Below are 15,429 nucleotides of genomic sequence, written 5' to 3'. Positions count from 1 at the left end.
GGCGCGGCTGGGCTTAGTCCGGGCGGCTGGTCGCAGGCGGAGGAGCGGAGAGTCGCGAGCGAAGGCGGCGGCGCCGCAGCAGCAGCAGCAGCTTCGCCCGGTGGGCGCGGGGGTGGGCAGACCCGGGCGCAGCCCCTCCCCCCAGCTCCGGCAGGGCCCGATCCTGCGCGCGGCATGGAGGCGCAGAAGGAGGCGCAGCGCATCATGACCATGTCGGTGTGGAAGCTCTACCACTCCCGCCTGCAGCGCGGCGGCCTCCGCCTGCACCGCAGCCTGCAGCTGTCGCTCGTCATGCGCAGCGCCCGGGAGCTCTACCTCTCGGCCAAGCTGGAGGAGGCGGAGGCAGGAGGCGAGGCGCCCTGCACGCCGGAGCAGTCGGCCGACCCCGGCCAACCCCCGCCGGAGGAGCGGGCGGCCCCCGCGGACTGTGCCGCCGCCCCCGGCGCGACGGAGCCCATGGAGACGCAGGAGAGCGGCGGGGAGCCGGCCCTGGCGCCCGCCTCCCCGGGGAAGCGGCCGGCGCGGGGCGTCTCGTTGCCCGGCGCGGGCAAAGGCAGCAGGAAGCGGCGGAGCAGCAGCCTGGACAAGCCGGGGGCGGCCGAGGCCGGGCTGGCGCCCAGCAAGAAGGCGCGGCTGGAGGAGGAGGCGGAGGGCGAGCGGCAGCCCCAGGGCCAGGACGGCCCCTTCCCCAGCCTGGCCAAGGTCCTGCAGCACCAGTTCGCCGGCAGACTGCGGGGCGGCCCGGCCAAGGGCCCCGATCCCCCCACGCCGGGCTGCCGGCCGGGGGACGGCGCGGTACTGAACATCCTGGTGCGAGCCGTGGTGGCCTTTTGAAACCGCTGCCCCGCCGCTTGGGGGGACTCGTGGCTGCGGGAAGCTGCCCCGCGGCGCGCCCGGCTCCTGGCGGGAGCTGGGGGGCGCAGCCCCTCTCCCTGGAGGAGGAGGGGGCGAGGAGCCGGCCGGGAGAGACACGCGAGGAGGCTGGCGCCGGCTGGAGGACGGCGGAAGAAAGATCGGACTTTCCCCTCCCCTCCCCCGCCCGCTGCCCTCCCCACCCGGCTGGGACCGGGGGGAGGCGAGACAAAGGGCCGGGCCGCAGCGGGGCGAGAGACGCCGCCGCCTCCGCTTTGTGTGCGGGGGGACTGGGGGCCTGCCGGGAGGGCGAGCCTTGGGCTGACTGGTGCTATTTGCCGCCCCGCGCTCTGGGGGGGCCGGGCTGGGCTTCGGTAACTTGAGACGTGGGTCCGCTTCTTGCTCTGGGTCCTGGGGGCAGCCGGAGGGGAGGGGCGAGCTGGCGGGTTTCAACCCGAGCCGGAGCCGAGAAATACTCCAGGCCAGAGCTCCTGGATCCGGGCGGGTTTCGCCAGCCCGGGGGGGGGGTCGTGGGAGGCCCGTTTCCTTCCTCAGGGGTTCACGCTTTTCTCGAAAGTGCTTCACCCCCCCCCCCCGCCTTTAGTCTTTATCCGAGGAAAAGCTCTGAGACGAACCCCCCCCCCCCCCCCTTCCAACCAGTCTGACAAGTTCTGACACCGCTCATATGACCAGCCATTGCATCACGCTGGGTGTAGCAGGGCAGCGGGGAATTTCCTGTTCGGCCACCTTTAGATGTTGTGTGTGTACGTGGAGCTGGTTTTTCAAGGGGGGGGAGTGGGTGGGTGTCAGCCTGACTCATTCAGCCCCATAAAGAGGAACTGAGTCAGGGCTGGCTGGCTCTTAAAAAATCCAAGACAAATGAAAATGAGAGAAGTCACAGAGGCTGGAAGGTTTTTATTTCTCTTTCAGTCTGGGCGAAAGGCAAAGGGAGTTGGCCTGTTCTCTGGAGTGGTGGTTGAACGGCCCCGCATAAAATGTGAGTCTTAAACTTGGTCTGAATTGCTGAGGACAGAAAAAAGAGGGTGTCTAAGACTGACCACATGTCCCCCAAGAATTTCAAAGGAGAAACTATTCCATGTTCCAATCCCATTGTAAACCACTGAGAACTGGCGGTCGGTCGGTCTTTGTGATTGTCGATGCTTTTACATGTACGTGTTAACAAAAATAATTCTTGGGTTCCCCAGTTTCCTAGCTGTCTGCCCAGGAAACTGGCAAAGGGGTGAAAACAATCCTGCCCTCACCAAGTGTGTTACCCACATGTCTTGAATGTTTGTAAGTTATTTCTCTAGTTCTTTTTTTTATGGGGGGGGAACTGCAGGCTGGGCTGGGCTGGGCTGGGCTGGGGTTTCCTCCGCTGTCGTTATTTTTTTGTTAATGAAATAAAGACCATTTGTGAAACTGGCCCAGTTGTGGCTCTCCGGGTTTGTCAGGAACGTGGGAAATGGGTGGTTTTGAAAAGGCCTGGCTTAAGTTGAGGGGGGCTTATCCAGGCTGGCCAACCTCAATGCCCACATGGGCTCCTAACCCCTCCCTAGGCTCAATCCTTTGATTACTGTAGGGCCCAGGTGCTGCTGTGGGAGGAGACGGATTCATGGGGGGGGGGGGCTGCTGCCTGGACCTCTTCCCCTCCCCCCTCAGTCTTGGCCTTTATATCCCTTTGTGACCTTTGCCCCTGCTGGGCTGTGGGGTGACCCTGGGGCAGGCTGACAAAACACCAGCTTGTGCAACTGCCCTTGGATGGGGATGGGGGTGGGAGTGTAAACAGGAGCCATTTAAATGGCTGGGTAACTGGCTCGAAATTCCCTTAGAAACACAGGAATCTAGCCAGTGCGGGAGGGGGGAAGTTAATGGCCGTGTGTGCCCTGAAACAGCTGGCGAGACTTCCCGGAGGGAGCTGCGCGTGGCAGCAGGGGCCTGTACCCGGCAAGAGGAGGGTTCTGTTGGAAGGGCCTGGAGAGGCAGCTAAGAGGCATGTCCTGGAGGCAGGTGCAGTCTCTTGAGTCGGGCTTGCAGTGACAGAAGACACCTGTCCCTGCCCCACACACCCCCGCAAAACGATCCAGCTGCATGGAAGGGGAGGGTGTGCTGGGGCCCTGCAGTTGGGGGGAGGAGAATGGGGGCAGGCTGCCCTTGCTGGATGGGAGAGGTGGGGGGAGGGTGTGCTGGGGCCCTGCAGCTGGGGGGGGGGTGAGAATTGGGGCTGGCTGCCCGTGCTGGATGAGAGGGGGCCAGGCAGGTTGATTCCCCCCACCCTGAGAGAGCCCTGTGTAAAGGACCTGACCATGGTTAACCAGGCTGGGGGGCCCATCAGGCCTTGGGGCCATTTTGCTCTGTGATCCCAGCATGGAGGGTGGGTGACTTCCGTTTGGCATCTGTGTTGCCTGCCCACGTGGAACCTGATTTGCACCCCCTGGCAGAAAGCCCTGGACCCCACACATGTCGTCAGAGCTGCATTTACCAGTGGCAGGATTTTCACAGCTTGTGTATCTAGCGTTGGGGGGGGGGGGTATATGCCCATAGAGCGCTCAGCTGTTGCCTTCCCCCAGACATGGGCTGGGAGTCTCCCTCGCTCAGGCCGCCTCTGGCCTCCCAAGCCCTGTTAAAATCAAAGGTGTTTAGTACGACGGGTCCACGATGCAGTTGCTGACTGATAAGGCTGCTTGTTTGTATTGTAGCCGTTCCTAGCGCCCGTGTGAACACATCCTCCCAGCCATGCAATCTGCATAGATGAATGGAGGCGGGGGGAAACTGAGGCACAGTAAGGGGTGGGACTTGCCTCTGGTCCTGCATGTGGCTGCCTTCCTCTTTCCAAGTTTCCCTCAGTTGCAATAGAGGCTCCCTTGCTATGGGCCTGACGAAGTGGCGTTTACCCTGGTAGTGCAGAGTGAGCATTAAATTCATCCAGATCAGCTGTCATCTCAGGGCTGCAGTGCTATCCCTATCATATGGATGGGAAACTGAGGCACAGGCTAAATGACTTGTCCAAGGTCAAAGGACAAGCATGTGGCAGAATAGGGAATTGAACTCCTGCCCCCGGTTAATGCTTAACCAGTGGGCTGTCCTGCCTCTTTGCACAAGTAAAGTCCAATCAAATGAAGTGCCTGCGTGCTGTTACCCTTTAACAAGCATTGTAACCGTGTGTATTTGTTTCCTTATAGTTACCACAAATCAGGCACCCGCAGCTGGTACTGTAAACAGCCTAACACGCTGGCTAGTGTTTCTGTGCAGCCCCCCTCTAATGACTGGAGTCAGAACGCCTCCTTGTTGTCATAGTCCCTATAGTGCAAATGCTGAAGGGAGAGTCTCCTGACACCCAAGCAAGACAGGAGCCTTGGGAGCGGTAAGGTTTGAGTTCTGTTCCCAGCTGCTGCTGTGAAATCCGCTGGGGGGGCAGGAGCGATGGCAGCTGTCCTGAAATTTGCAGCTGATTTTTATTTTCTTAAACGATGGGTTGAAAGCCGCCGAATTCTGTCCCTTTCTGTGAAGCGGTCCCCAGGGTGGTGGAATTGGACACGGTGGCTTTAAATCCACAGGGGTTTTCCTGGGCTTGGGTGCCTCTCAGCAGGAGGAGGGGCTGAGTGATCAGGGCCTGGCCAGGCTGGAGTAAGAAGGGGTGAAGGGCATTTGTCTGTCTCTCTCCCTGCTCTCGGATCCTTGCAGGGTCTTGGTCTGGAGTCTAAGAATAACAGTTGAGATGTTGCAGCCTCCCAGCGAGAGTCCTTTGGGGGTTTCTCTGCCACGATCCTGACGCCTTCCTATGAGCCATCCCGCCCCACCAGCTCAGATGAGCCTGCGCCCTCCTCCCGCAGCAGCACCCCTGCGTGACGGGAAATGCAGAGCCCCCTCCCAGGCCGGGCTCAGAGGAGCGGGAGCCCCTACGTGGCAGGGAAGGAAAGGAGGGCTGGGCAGGAAGCGGAGGGGCAGAGCTGGTGGGGAGGGGGCTGTGGGGGGGGGAGGATGAAGCCGTGGGCTGCTTGGAAGGGAGGCGGGGGTCTGACAACCTCCCCTCCCAGTGCAGCTGCGGCAGGACCAGGCAATGGGGAGGTTTTGGCGGAACCTGGCCCTGCCGCCCTGGCTGCGGTGCTGTTGGGGAGGGGAGTGGAGGGGGCCGCGGCTTCCTTTCTCGCAGCCACCCGGCGGAGACAGGATGCCAGGGCGGATGGGCTCTTTCTGCTTTGCCGGTTCCCAAGCCGCAGGCGAGGTTCCGGTGTTCTCACAAGGGCCAGGCCCCTCGGTCGCCCAGGAGCCCTGGGGCGGAGGCAGGAAGCAGACGGGACGGGCGGGGGCAGGGAGCACGCGGGCGGGGGGGCAGGGCAGGGAGGGTGCCAGTAATGGCCCTGGGGTGCAGCCTTGTACAAACAAGCTGCAACGCCAGGGGAACCGCCTCCAGAGGGACAGTGGGGTCTAATAGCTGGAGCAGCGGGTCTGGGGCTCAGAGACAGGGCCTAGCGGAGACCCCCACAGCGTTCAAACAGCGTCAAGTGCTGCCTCCAAAGGGGCATCCCATGGGAAGAGGCTTGCACTGTTCTCTCCCCACTGTGCAGCACTGGCTTTGTCCCAACAGGCAGGGAAACTGAGGCACGGAGCGTCAACGTGGCATCCCCAGCAAACAACTCCAGTGACTAGGCCTGCGTCTTCTTCTAGAGCGTGGCTAGATGCCAGGAGTCCGGACTCCCAGCCTCCCCTTTCTAACCACTAGCTGCCACTCCCCTCCTACACCCAGACACAGTCTCGCCATCACCTGGTCTAACCACTAGACCATGCTCAGTTCCCGGCAGGGCTAAGTGGGCAGGAGGTGCAGGCTGTGCCCTGTGCCAGTCTGGCTGCTCCCAGGTGTGCAGGGAATGCGGGAGTCCCAGGACCGTGGGGAGGGCGCGGAAGGGCCTGGGGATCTCTCCTGGACTGAGGCGCCCAGTGCGTTTAGCTCTGCGTGTGGCCGGGGCCTGTCCCCGGGCTGGGTGAGACGTTAGAACAGGAGGGGCCCTGGGGGTCAGGATGCCTGGGTCCCCTCGCTGGTGGGAGCTGGGAGGGGTGTGAAAAGGGGGTGAACAAACAAATTCTTCAGCTGCCTCCGTTTCCCCCCCAAGAAGCCACTGGGGCGGATTGGTGTAAAAGGGCAGGCCGAGCTGAACACTGGCTAACCCTGGCGTGTGCGTTTGGACATGTGTGTACATGCACGTGTGTGCCCACACAAACACACTCCCGCCCCCAAGCCCTGAGACTCAGGACCACCCCTCTCCCATGGGGGGGGGGATTCTGGCCCAGTGGGGACACATGGGGGGACTTTCTTCCCTGGGGGGAGCAGAGAGAGGGGAGGGGGGTGCATTACAGAGGTGCACTCGGCCCGCCCTTGCCCTGCGGCTCAGGGAGGCGGCCTGGGAAAATGGCGAGCCACTCATGGCCCCCGCCCTGTGAGTGGCTCTGACGCTGGGTGCGGCGCCAGGCGGGGGCAGCTGGCACGTGCCCCAAAGGGCTTTGGGAAAAGTCCTGGGGGGGAGGGGAGGGAGCTCCAGGTGGGTCTCAGTGCAGAGGTTTGCAGGGTGTTTTATAGGGCTCAGATGGGGGGGCGGGGCAGATTGGGGCGAGTGAGACTGGTATATATAGGGCAGAGGCCATTTGGGGGAGGCAAGGGCTGTTTTTTGAGGTGGGGTGGGCTGGGAGTCAGGACTGGTGGGTTCTGTCCCTGGCTCTGGGAGGGAAGTGCTCCCTAGTGGTTGGAGACTGGGAGCTAAGGGGGGGGGGGCAGGCTCTGTTCCTGGCTCTGGGAGGGAAGTGCTCCCTAGTGGTTGGAGACTGGGAGCTGGGGGGGGGGGGCTCTGTTCCTGGCTCTGGGAGGGAAGTGCTCCCTAGTGGTTGGAGACTGGGAGCTGGGGGGGGGGGGCTCTGTTCCTGGCTCTGGGAGGGAAGTGCTCCCTAGTGGTTGGAGACTGGGAGCTGGGGGGGGGGGGGCAGGCTCTGTTCCTGGCTCTGGGAGGGAAGTGCTCCCTAGTGGTTGGAGACTGGGAGCTGGGGGGGGGGGCTCTGTTCCTGGCTCTGGGAGGGAAGTGCTCCCTAGTGGTTGGAGACTGGGAGCTGGGGGGGGGGGGGGCTCTGTTCCTGGCTCTGGGAGGGAAGTGCTCCCTAGTGGTTGGAGACTGGGAGCTGGGGGGGGGGGGCTCTGTTCCTGGCTCTGGGAGGGAAGTGCTCCCTAGTGGTTGGAGACTGGGAGCTGGGGGGGGGGGGCTCTGTTCCTGGCTCTGGGAGGGAAGTGCTCCCTAGTGGTTGGAGACTGGGAGCTGGGGGGGGGGGGGCTCTGTTCCTGGCTCTGGGAGGGAAATGCTCCCTAGTGGTTGGAGACTGGGAGCTGGGGGGGGGGGGGGGGCTCTGTTCCTGGCTCTGGGAGGGAAGTGCTCCCTAGTGGTTGGAGACTGGGAGCTGGGGGGGGGGGGCTCTGTTCCTGGCTCTGGGAGGGAAATGCTCCCTAGTGGTTGGAGACTGGGAGCTGGGGGGGGGGGGCTCTGTTCCTGGCTCTGGGAGGGAAATGCTCCCTAGTGGTTGGAGACTGGGAGCTGGGGGGGGGGGGGCTCTGTTCCTGGCTCTGGGAGGGAAGTGCTCCCTAGTGGTTGGAGACTGGGAGCTGGGGGGGGGGCTCTGTTCCTGGCTCTGGGAGGGAAGTGCTCCCTAGTGGTTGGGGCAGCAGCGAGCGGAGAGTGGGGCCTGGCAGAGTCTCTCCTTGGGGAGTGGGCGGCCCCAGGCGGAGGGCGCCTCTGGTCTTTGTGAGGCAGCAGCTGTCTCCCCCCCCCCCCCCAGGGCAGCCGGCTGCTTCCTCTTCCTCTTGAGGCCCCGCCAACCTCTCCAGGCTGCAGCCTGTAGAGACAGGAAAGGCGCCAGGGCGGGGGCGGGGGCTTCCCAGCAAGGGAGGGGGCCTGAACCAGGGGAGGTGGGGTAGCTCCTCTCGGTATTAACCCCTTCCCGACCAGTGCAGAGCTCTGTGTGGGGGAAGAGGGGGACACACCCCGGGGGGGGGGCTCTAGGGCATCTGTTACTGGCTGGCACCCATGGGTGGGCAAGTGGTTACAGTGGGGGACGGGGAGAGAAGTAAGACAGGACTCCTGGGTTCTCTCCCAGCTCGGGGAGGGGAGTGGGGGCTAATGGTTAGAGGGGGGCTGTGGGCCAGGACTCCCGGGGTCTCTCCCAGCTTGGGGAGGGGAGTGGGGGCTAATGGTTAGAGGGGGGCTGTGGGCCTGGACTCCTGGGGTCTCTCCCAGCTCGGGGAGGGGAGTGGGGGCTAATGGTTAGAGGGGGGCTGTGGGCCAGGACTCCCGGGGTCTCTCCCAGCTTGGGGAGGGGTGTGGGGGCTAATGGTTAGAGGGGGGCTGTGGGCCTGGACTCCTGGGGTCTCTCCCAGCTCGGGGAGGGGAGTGGGGGCTAATGGTTAGAGGGGGGCTGTGGGCCTGGACTCCCAGGGTCTCTCCCAGCTCGGGGAGGGGAGTGGGGGCTAATGGTTAGAGGGGGGCTGTGGGCCAGGACTCTGGGGAGGGGAGTGGGGGCTAATGGTTAGAGGGGGGCTGTGGGCCAGGACTCCCGGGGTCTCTCCCAGCTCGGGGAGGGGAGTGGGGGCTAATGGTTAGAGGGGGGCTGTGGGCCTGGACTCCCAGGGTCTCTCCCAGCTTGGGGAGGGGTGTGGGGGCTAATGGTTAGAGGGGGGCTGTGGGCCAGGACTCCCGGGGTCTCTCCCAGCTTAGGGAGGGGAGGGGGGGCTAATGGTTAGAGGGGGGCTGTGGGCCTGGACTCCCAGGGTCTCTCCCAGCTCGGGGAGGGGAGTGGGGGCTAATGGTTAGAGGGGGGCTGTGGGCCTGGACTCCCAGGGTCTCTCCCAGCTCGGGGAGGGGAGGGGGGGCTAATGGTTAGAGGGGGGCTGTGGGCCTGGACTCCTGGGGTCTCTCCCAGCTCGGGGAGGGGAGGGGAAGCACAGCCGGCTGGTGCAGGCGCCGATGGAGCTGCATTTCTAGGTGCCGCTGTCAGCCCAGGGAAGGTGGGGGGGGGTCTGATGATGACACCCCCAGCCCCTGGTTTCCTTAGGCCAGTCACTGTCATAGCTCTGTTGGCCACGGCCTGTGGGACCATGTGGCAACCCTTGGTGGGAGGTGAGTTCAGCCTGCAGAGGCGTCATGTCCAGCCCAGGAGCCTGGGGATGGGCATGAAGAGAACTGAGACTCCCCCCGCCAAAAGGGGTTCCCAGCCCAGCACCCCAACTACAGAGCCCTTCCCATGGGGGGACAGTTCTGGGGGGACACTACAGAGGCCAAACACAGGGTCGCCCCAACTTTCTACAAGCGCTAAACTGGAGGAGGGGGAAATGGGAGAGAGGCTCCCGGATGCCTGAGGGGAGTGGGGTCCAGTGGTTAGAGCAGCAGGCCTCGGGGGTTCTGGCTGCATGTCTGTGTGTGGGGGGGCTATTTACCGCCTTGGTACTGCCAGCCCAAAGCTCTGGGTCACTGACCCCCCGCAGGGCTGGGCTCCATGCCCGGGATGGCTGCACATGCCGTGTCCGGCTGGGCTGGGTGCTCCCGGCCCTGGAATGGGGGAAGCCGCCCACGTGCCCCAGAACGCGGCCGCCTGCAAGTGACTGAACCGGCTGTTCCGGGCCGCGCCCTGGCCCCAGTGTGGGAATGGGGAGGGCGGCCTGCCCTGCCCTGCTCTCACCACTAGGCAGTGAGCAATCTAGGTCAGCCTGGGCCGGGCTGGACCGTGCCCCACAGAGCGTTGGGGCCTGGGAGACGAGAGGCAGCGGCACTGGAGAGGGGAGGAGATGGTGTGGGGCCCCCCCCGCCCGGTTACGCGGCCCATGGCCCCGTCTGCCCCACCTAGCAGGGAACAGGGAAGTGGAAGCGGCACCAGAAATACGTCTCCATGGTTAAAATAAACTCGGGGGGGGGGGGCAGATGCTCTCCCTCTTAAAGGCACAGCCACCCCCATGGCACCGCTCAGCTCTGCCCAGCTCCATGGGGAATCTTGGCACCTCCAGGCCAGACATGGGGCTGCCTGGACCCCCCCCCACCATGGCTCTGTAGTTGGAGTGCTGGGCTGTGAGCCCCCTTTGGATGGGGGGGACTCAGGTCTCTACATGCCCATCCCCAGCCCCCCCCCCCCCCGCACCTCACACCCAGGGCACTAGGGTGGCACTTCCCCAAAGGCCTTTCTAGTAGAGCGAAGGGGGGGGGGGGCTGGTTTCTCCCCAGGGAGGGCTCTCTGGTGTGGGGCTGAGCGGGGCCCTGCCTGCAAGGGGGGGGTCACTCAGGCCATGGGTGGGTGGGTACCAGGGAACAGCGGAGACTCCGGTTCCACTTCCTCCTTCCGGGGTTTAGAGAGTGAAATCCGGCCCTTGGTGGAGGGGGGGGGGGGGGGGGGGGGGGGGAGGGCTGAGCTGTGATGGGGGGGGGGCTGGGCGCCAGGAGTCTCGGGTTATGCTACCCCTTGGTGGGGAGTGGGATCCAGTGGTTAGAGTGAGGGGGAGGGTTGGTGCCAAGACGCCTGGGTTCTGGCTCTGCCACAGCTTCTCCATGTAACCTTTGGTGAGTTACTACCCCCTTCCAAAGTGTTTCAAGACCCTGATCTGCCAGTGCCCCTCACTCCCACCCCACAGCCCCTGCCAGTGCCCCTCACTCCCACCCCACAGCCCCTGCCAGCCCAGCCCTGCCCCCCCGCCCTGCCAGTGCCCCTCACTCCCACCCCACAGCCCCTGCCAGTGCCCCTCGCTCCCACCCCACAGCCCCTGCCAGCCCAGCCCTGCCCCCCCGCCCTGCCAGTGCCCCTCACTCCCACCCCACAGCCCCTGCCAGTGCCCCTCACTCCCACCCCACAGCCCCTGCCAGCCCAGCCCTGCCCCCCCGCCCTGCCAGTGCCCCTCACTCCCACCCCACAGCCCCTGCCAGTGCCCCTCGCTCCCACCCCACAGCCCCTGCCAGCCCAGCCCTGTCCCCTCGCCCTGCCAGTGCCCCTCGCTCCCACCCCACAGCCCCTGCCAGCCCAGCCCTGCCCCCTTGCCCTGCCAGTGCCCCTCGCTCCCATCCCACAGCCCCTCCCAGCCCAGCCCTGCCCCCCCGCCCTGCCAGTGCCCCTCACTCCCACCCCACAGCCCCTGCCAGTGCCCCTCGCTCCCACCCCACAGCCCCTGCCAGCCCAGCCCTGCCCCCCCGCCCTGCCAGTGCCCCTCACTCCCACCCCACAGCCCCTGCCAGCCCTGCCCCCCCGCCCTGCCAGTGCCCCTCGCTCCCACCCCACAGCCCCTGCCAGCCCTGCCCCCCCGCCCTGCCAGTGCCCCTCACTCCCACCCCACAGCCCCTGCCCCCCGCCCTGGTCTCTCCTCTGAGGTTGGGTCTCTGGAAGCGACCCTGAGCTGGGGGGGGGGGGTCATTTTCATGAGTCCTGCGAGCCCCGTGGGCTCCGGCAGGGGGCGGGGGAGGGGAGCGCTCGGCAGGCAGCGCCACCTGGCGGCCGCGATGTGTTCTCGTCCCGGCTCTGGCGGGGGCGGGGTCTCAGGACTCCCGGAGTCTCCTCCCTTGCGCCACTGATGCTGCAGGCCCCGGGCTGCCCACCCCCACGGCTCCCGCCCTGCCAGCCAATGGTAGGTCGGGCAGGGAGGAGGGCTGACAGGCCATGCGCTGCTCTGCCACAGCCTCACCCTGTAGCCGAGGTCCCGTCACTTATCCTCCCCGGGCCTCGGTTTCTCCCTCGGAGGCTGCAGTTCCCTCAGCCGTGGCTCAGGGCTCCAGCCCGAGGCCAGCCCTGCATGTGGGGCGGGGACCAGGCCGGCTGCTGAGGGCGCTGAGCTGGACTTGGGCCCCCAGCTCTCCCCACACTGAGCGGCAGGTTAAAGCGTGGGCAGGAAGGCCAGGGTTACTCTTGGTCACTGATGCTGTGGGCAGCCCCATTTAGTATCCAGGCATCCTGGCTTCCACTCCAACCACTAGCCACCACTCCCCTCCCAGAGCTGGGACGAGCATCCTGGGGGCCCAACTTAGAATCATAGAACCATAGAGCTGGCAGAGACCTCAGGAATGATCAAGTCCAGCCCCTGCCCAAGGCAGGACCAATCCCAACTCAATCAACCCGGCCAGGGCGTGGTCAAGCCGAGACTTAAACACCTGGAGGGATGGAGATTCCACCCCCTCCCTAACCCAGCCCAGCGCTTCCCCACCCGCCTAGGGAAATAGTTTTTCCTAATGTCCAACCTAGACCTCCCCCTGCAACTTGAGCCCATCGCTCCTCGTTCTGCCATCCGCCCCCACTGAGAACAGCCTCGCTCCAGCCTCTTTGGAGCCCCCCTTCAGGGAGCTGACGGCTGCTCTCAAATCCCCCCTCACTCTGCTCTCCTGCAGACTACACAAACCCAAATCCCTCAGTCTCTGCTGAAAGGTCACGCTCTCCAGCCCCATAATCATTGTGGTCGCCCTCCACTGGACCCTCTCTAATGCGTCCACATTCTTTCTATAGTGGGGGGGCCAGAACTGGACATAAGAGTCCAGGTGTGGCCTCCCCAGAGCCGAATAAAGGGGAATAATCACATCTCTGGGTCTGCTGGCCATGCTCCTCCTAATGCCCCTAATATGCCATTGGCCTTCTTGGCTACAAGGGCGCCCTGCTGACTTCTCTCTGCTTCTCATCCACTGGAATCCCCAGGGCTTGTTCTGCAGAACTGCTGCTTAGCTAGTCAGTCCCCAGCCTGTACCAATGCCTGGGATTCTGCCATCCCAAGGGCAGGACTCTGCACTTGTCCTTGTTGAACCTCATCAGATTTCTTTTGGCCCAATCCTCTGATCTATCCAGGTCAGTCTGGACCCTGTCCCTGCCCTCCAGCGTAGCTACCTCTCCCTCTAGTGTGGTGACGTCCGCAAACTTGCTGAGGATGCAACCCATCCCCTCATCCGGGTCATTAATAAAGATGTTGAACAAAACTGGTCCAAGAACCAACCCTTGGGGCACCCCGCTAGAAACTGACGGCCAACCTGACATCGAGCCATTGATGACACTAAGCTAGGGGGAGAGGGAGATACGCTGGAGGGAAGGGATAGAGTCCAGAGTGACTTAGGCAAATTGGAGGATTGGGCCACAAGAATTCTGATGAGGTTCAACAAGGACAAGTGTAGAGTCCTGCCCTTGGGACGGAAGAATCCCAAGTATTGATACAGGCTGGGGACCCACTGGCTAAGTAGCAGTCCTGCAGAAAAGGACCTGGGGGTTACAGTGGATGAGAAGCAGGAAATGAGTCAACAATATGCCCTTGTAGCCAAGAAGGCTAATGGCGCATTAGGGTGCCTTAAGAGGAGCATTGCCCGCAGATCCAGAGATGTGATTATTCATCTTTATTCAGCTCTGGTGAGACCACATCTGGGCTACGTCTACACTGGATGATTTTCCGGAAAGGCTTTTAACGGAAAACTTTTCCGTTAAAAGCATTTTTGGGAAAGCGCGTCTAGATTGGCAGGACGCTTTTCCGGAAAAGCACTTTTTGCAGAAAAGCGTCTTTGGCCAATCTAGACGCGCTTTTGCGCAAAAAAGCCCCAATCACCATTTTAGCCATCGGGGCTTTTTTGCGCAAAACAGTCCTGTGCTGTCTACACTGGCCCTCTTGCACAAATGATTTGCGCAAGAGGGCTTTTGCCCCAACGGGAGCAGCACAGTATTTCCACAAGAACATTGACGATCTTACATGAGATGGTCAGTGTTCTTGCGGAAATTCAAGCAGCCAGTGTAGACAGCTGGCAAGTTTTTCCGCAAAAGCAGATGATTTTGCAGAAAAACTTGCCAGTCTAGGCACAGGCCTGGAGTATTTTGTCCAGTTCTGGGTCCCCAATTACAGGAGAGATGTGAATGCACAGGAGAGGGTCCAGTGGAGGGCGACCAAAATGATTAAGGGGCTGGAGCATATGACCTACGAGGAGAGGCTGAGGGAGTTGGTCTATTTAGTCTGCAGAAGAGAAGAGTGAGGGGGGATTTGAGAGCAGCCTTCAACTTCCTGAAGGGAGGTTCCAAAGAGGATGGAGAGAGGCTGTTCTCAGTAGTGACGGATGGTAGAACAAGGAGCAATGGTCTCAAGTGACAGTGGGAGAGGTCCAGGTTGGATATTAGGAATAACTATTTCACTAGGCGGGTGGTGAAGCCCTGGGATGGGTTCCCTAGGGAAGTGGTGGAGTCTCCATCCCTAGAGGTGTTTAAGTTTTGGCTTGACAAAGCCCTGGCTGGGTTGATTGAATTGGGATTGGTCCTGCCTTGGGCAGGGGGTTGGACTTGATCATTCCTGAGGTCTCTGCCAGCTCTATGATTCTATGATCACTACCTGTTGGGCCAACAGTCTAGGCAGCTCTCTATCCATCTTACCGTCCGTTTATCCAATCCATACTCCCTTAACTTGCTGGCAAGAATATTGTGGGAGACCGTATCAAAAGCTTTGCTGAAGTCAAAGTATATCACATCCACTGACTTTCCCATGCCCACAGAGCCAGGTACCTCATCATAGAAGCTAATCAGATTGGTCACACATGACTTGCCCTTGGTGAATCCATGTTGACTATTCCTGATCACCTTCTCCTCTTCCAAGTGCTTCAAAATGGATTCCCTGAGGATCCCCTCCATGATTTTTCCAGGGACTGAGATAAGGCTGACTGGTCTGTAGTTCCCTGGATCATCCTTCTTCCCTTTTTTAAAGCTGGGCACTGTATTTGCCTTTTTCCAATCATCCGGGATCTCTCCCAATCACCACGAGTTTTCAAAGATAATGGCCAAAGGCTCCACAAGGACATTTGCCAACTCCCTCAGTGCCCTCGGATGCATTAAATCGGGGCCCATGGATTTATGTACGTTTAGCTTTTCTAAGTAGTTCCTAATCTGTTCTTTACCCACCACGGGCTGGCCACCTCCTTCCCATACTCTTGCCTAGTGCATGTGTCTGGGAGCTGACCTTGTTTGTGAAGACAGAGGCAAAGAAAGCATTGAGTGCTTCAGCTTTTCCCATCATCTGTCACTAGGTTACCTCTCTCATCCAGTAAGGGCCCCACCCCCTCTCTGATCACCCTCTTATTATTAACATGCCTGTAGAAACCTTTCTTGTTCCCCTTCCCATCACTGGCCAGCTGCAATTCCAGTTGCGCTTTCACCTTCCTGAGAACTCGCCTGCATTCTCGAGCAATATAATTCTACTCCTCCCTCGTCATCTGCCCAAGTTTCCATTTCTTGTCAGCTTCCTTTTTGTGTTTAAGCTCCCCAAGGATGTCCCTGGTGAGCCAGTCTGGTCACCTACCATATTTGCTTCTCTTGCTGCACATTGGGATGGTTTCTTCCTGTGACTTTAATAAGGCTCCTTTAAAATACTGCCAGCTCTCCTGGACTCCTTTCCCCTTCGCGTAAGCATCCCAAGGAATCCTGCCCATCAGTTCTCTGCGGGAGGCAAAGTCTGCTCTTCTGAAAGCACTCTCCTTTCTTCCTTTGGTCAGGATCCTGAAATCTACCATCTCATGATCACTGCTTCCCAGGTTGTCACCCACTCCACTTCCCCTACTAGTTTCTCCCTGTTCGTGA

General features: G+C 61.7%; 1 protein-coding gene across 1 annotated transcript; it reads left to right on the top strand.

Annotated features, from left to right (window-relative positions):
* Positions 1–3,196, top strand: IER2 (immediate early response 2). The gene has a single exon (XM_075902446.2). It carries the CDS (start codon positions 175–177, stop codon positions 832–834), a length of 660 nt encoding a protein of 219 aa, XP_075758561.2. The 5' UTR covers positions 1–174; the 3' UTR covers positions 835–3,196.
* Positions 3,197–15,429: the final 12,233 nt, after the last annotated feature.

The sequence above is a fragment of the Pelodiscus sinensis genome, chromosome 31 (genome assembly GCF_052426305.1).
Source record: "Pelodiscus sinensis isolate ZL-2025 chromosome 31, ASM5242630v1, whole genome shotgun sequence".
Classification (NCBI taxonomy): domain Eukaryota; kingdom Metazoa; phylum Chordata; order Testudines; family Trionychidae; genus Pelodiscus; species Pelodiscus sinensis.
The sequence above is the reverse complement of the archived record's forward strand: the minus strand, read 5'-3'. Positions and strand labels throughout refer to the sequence as shown.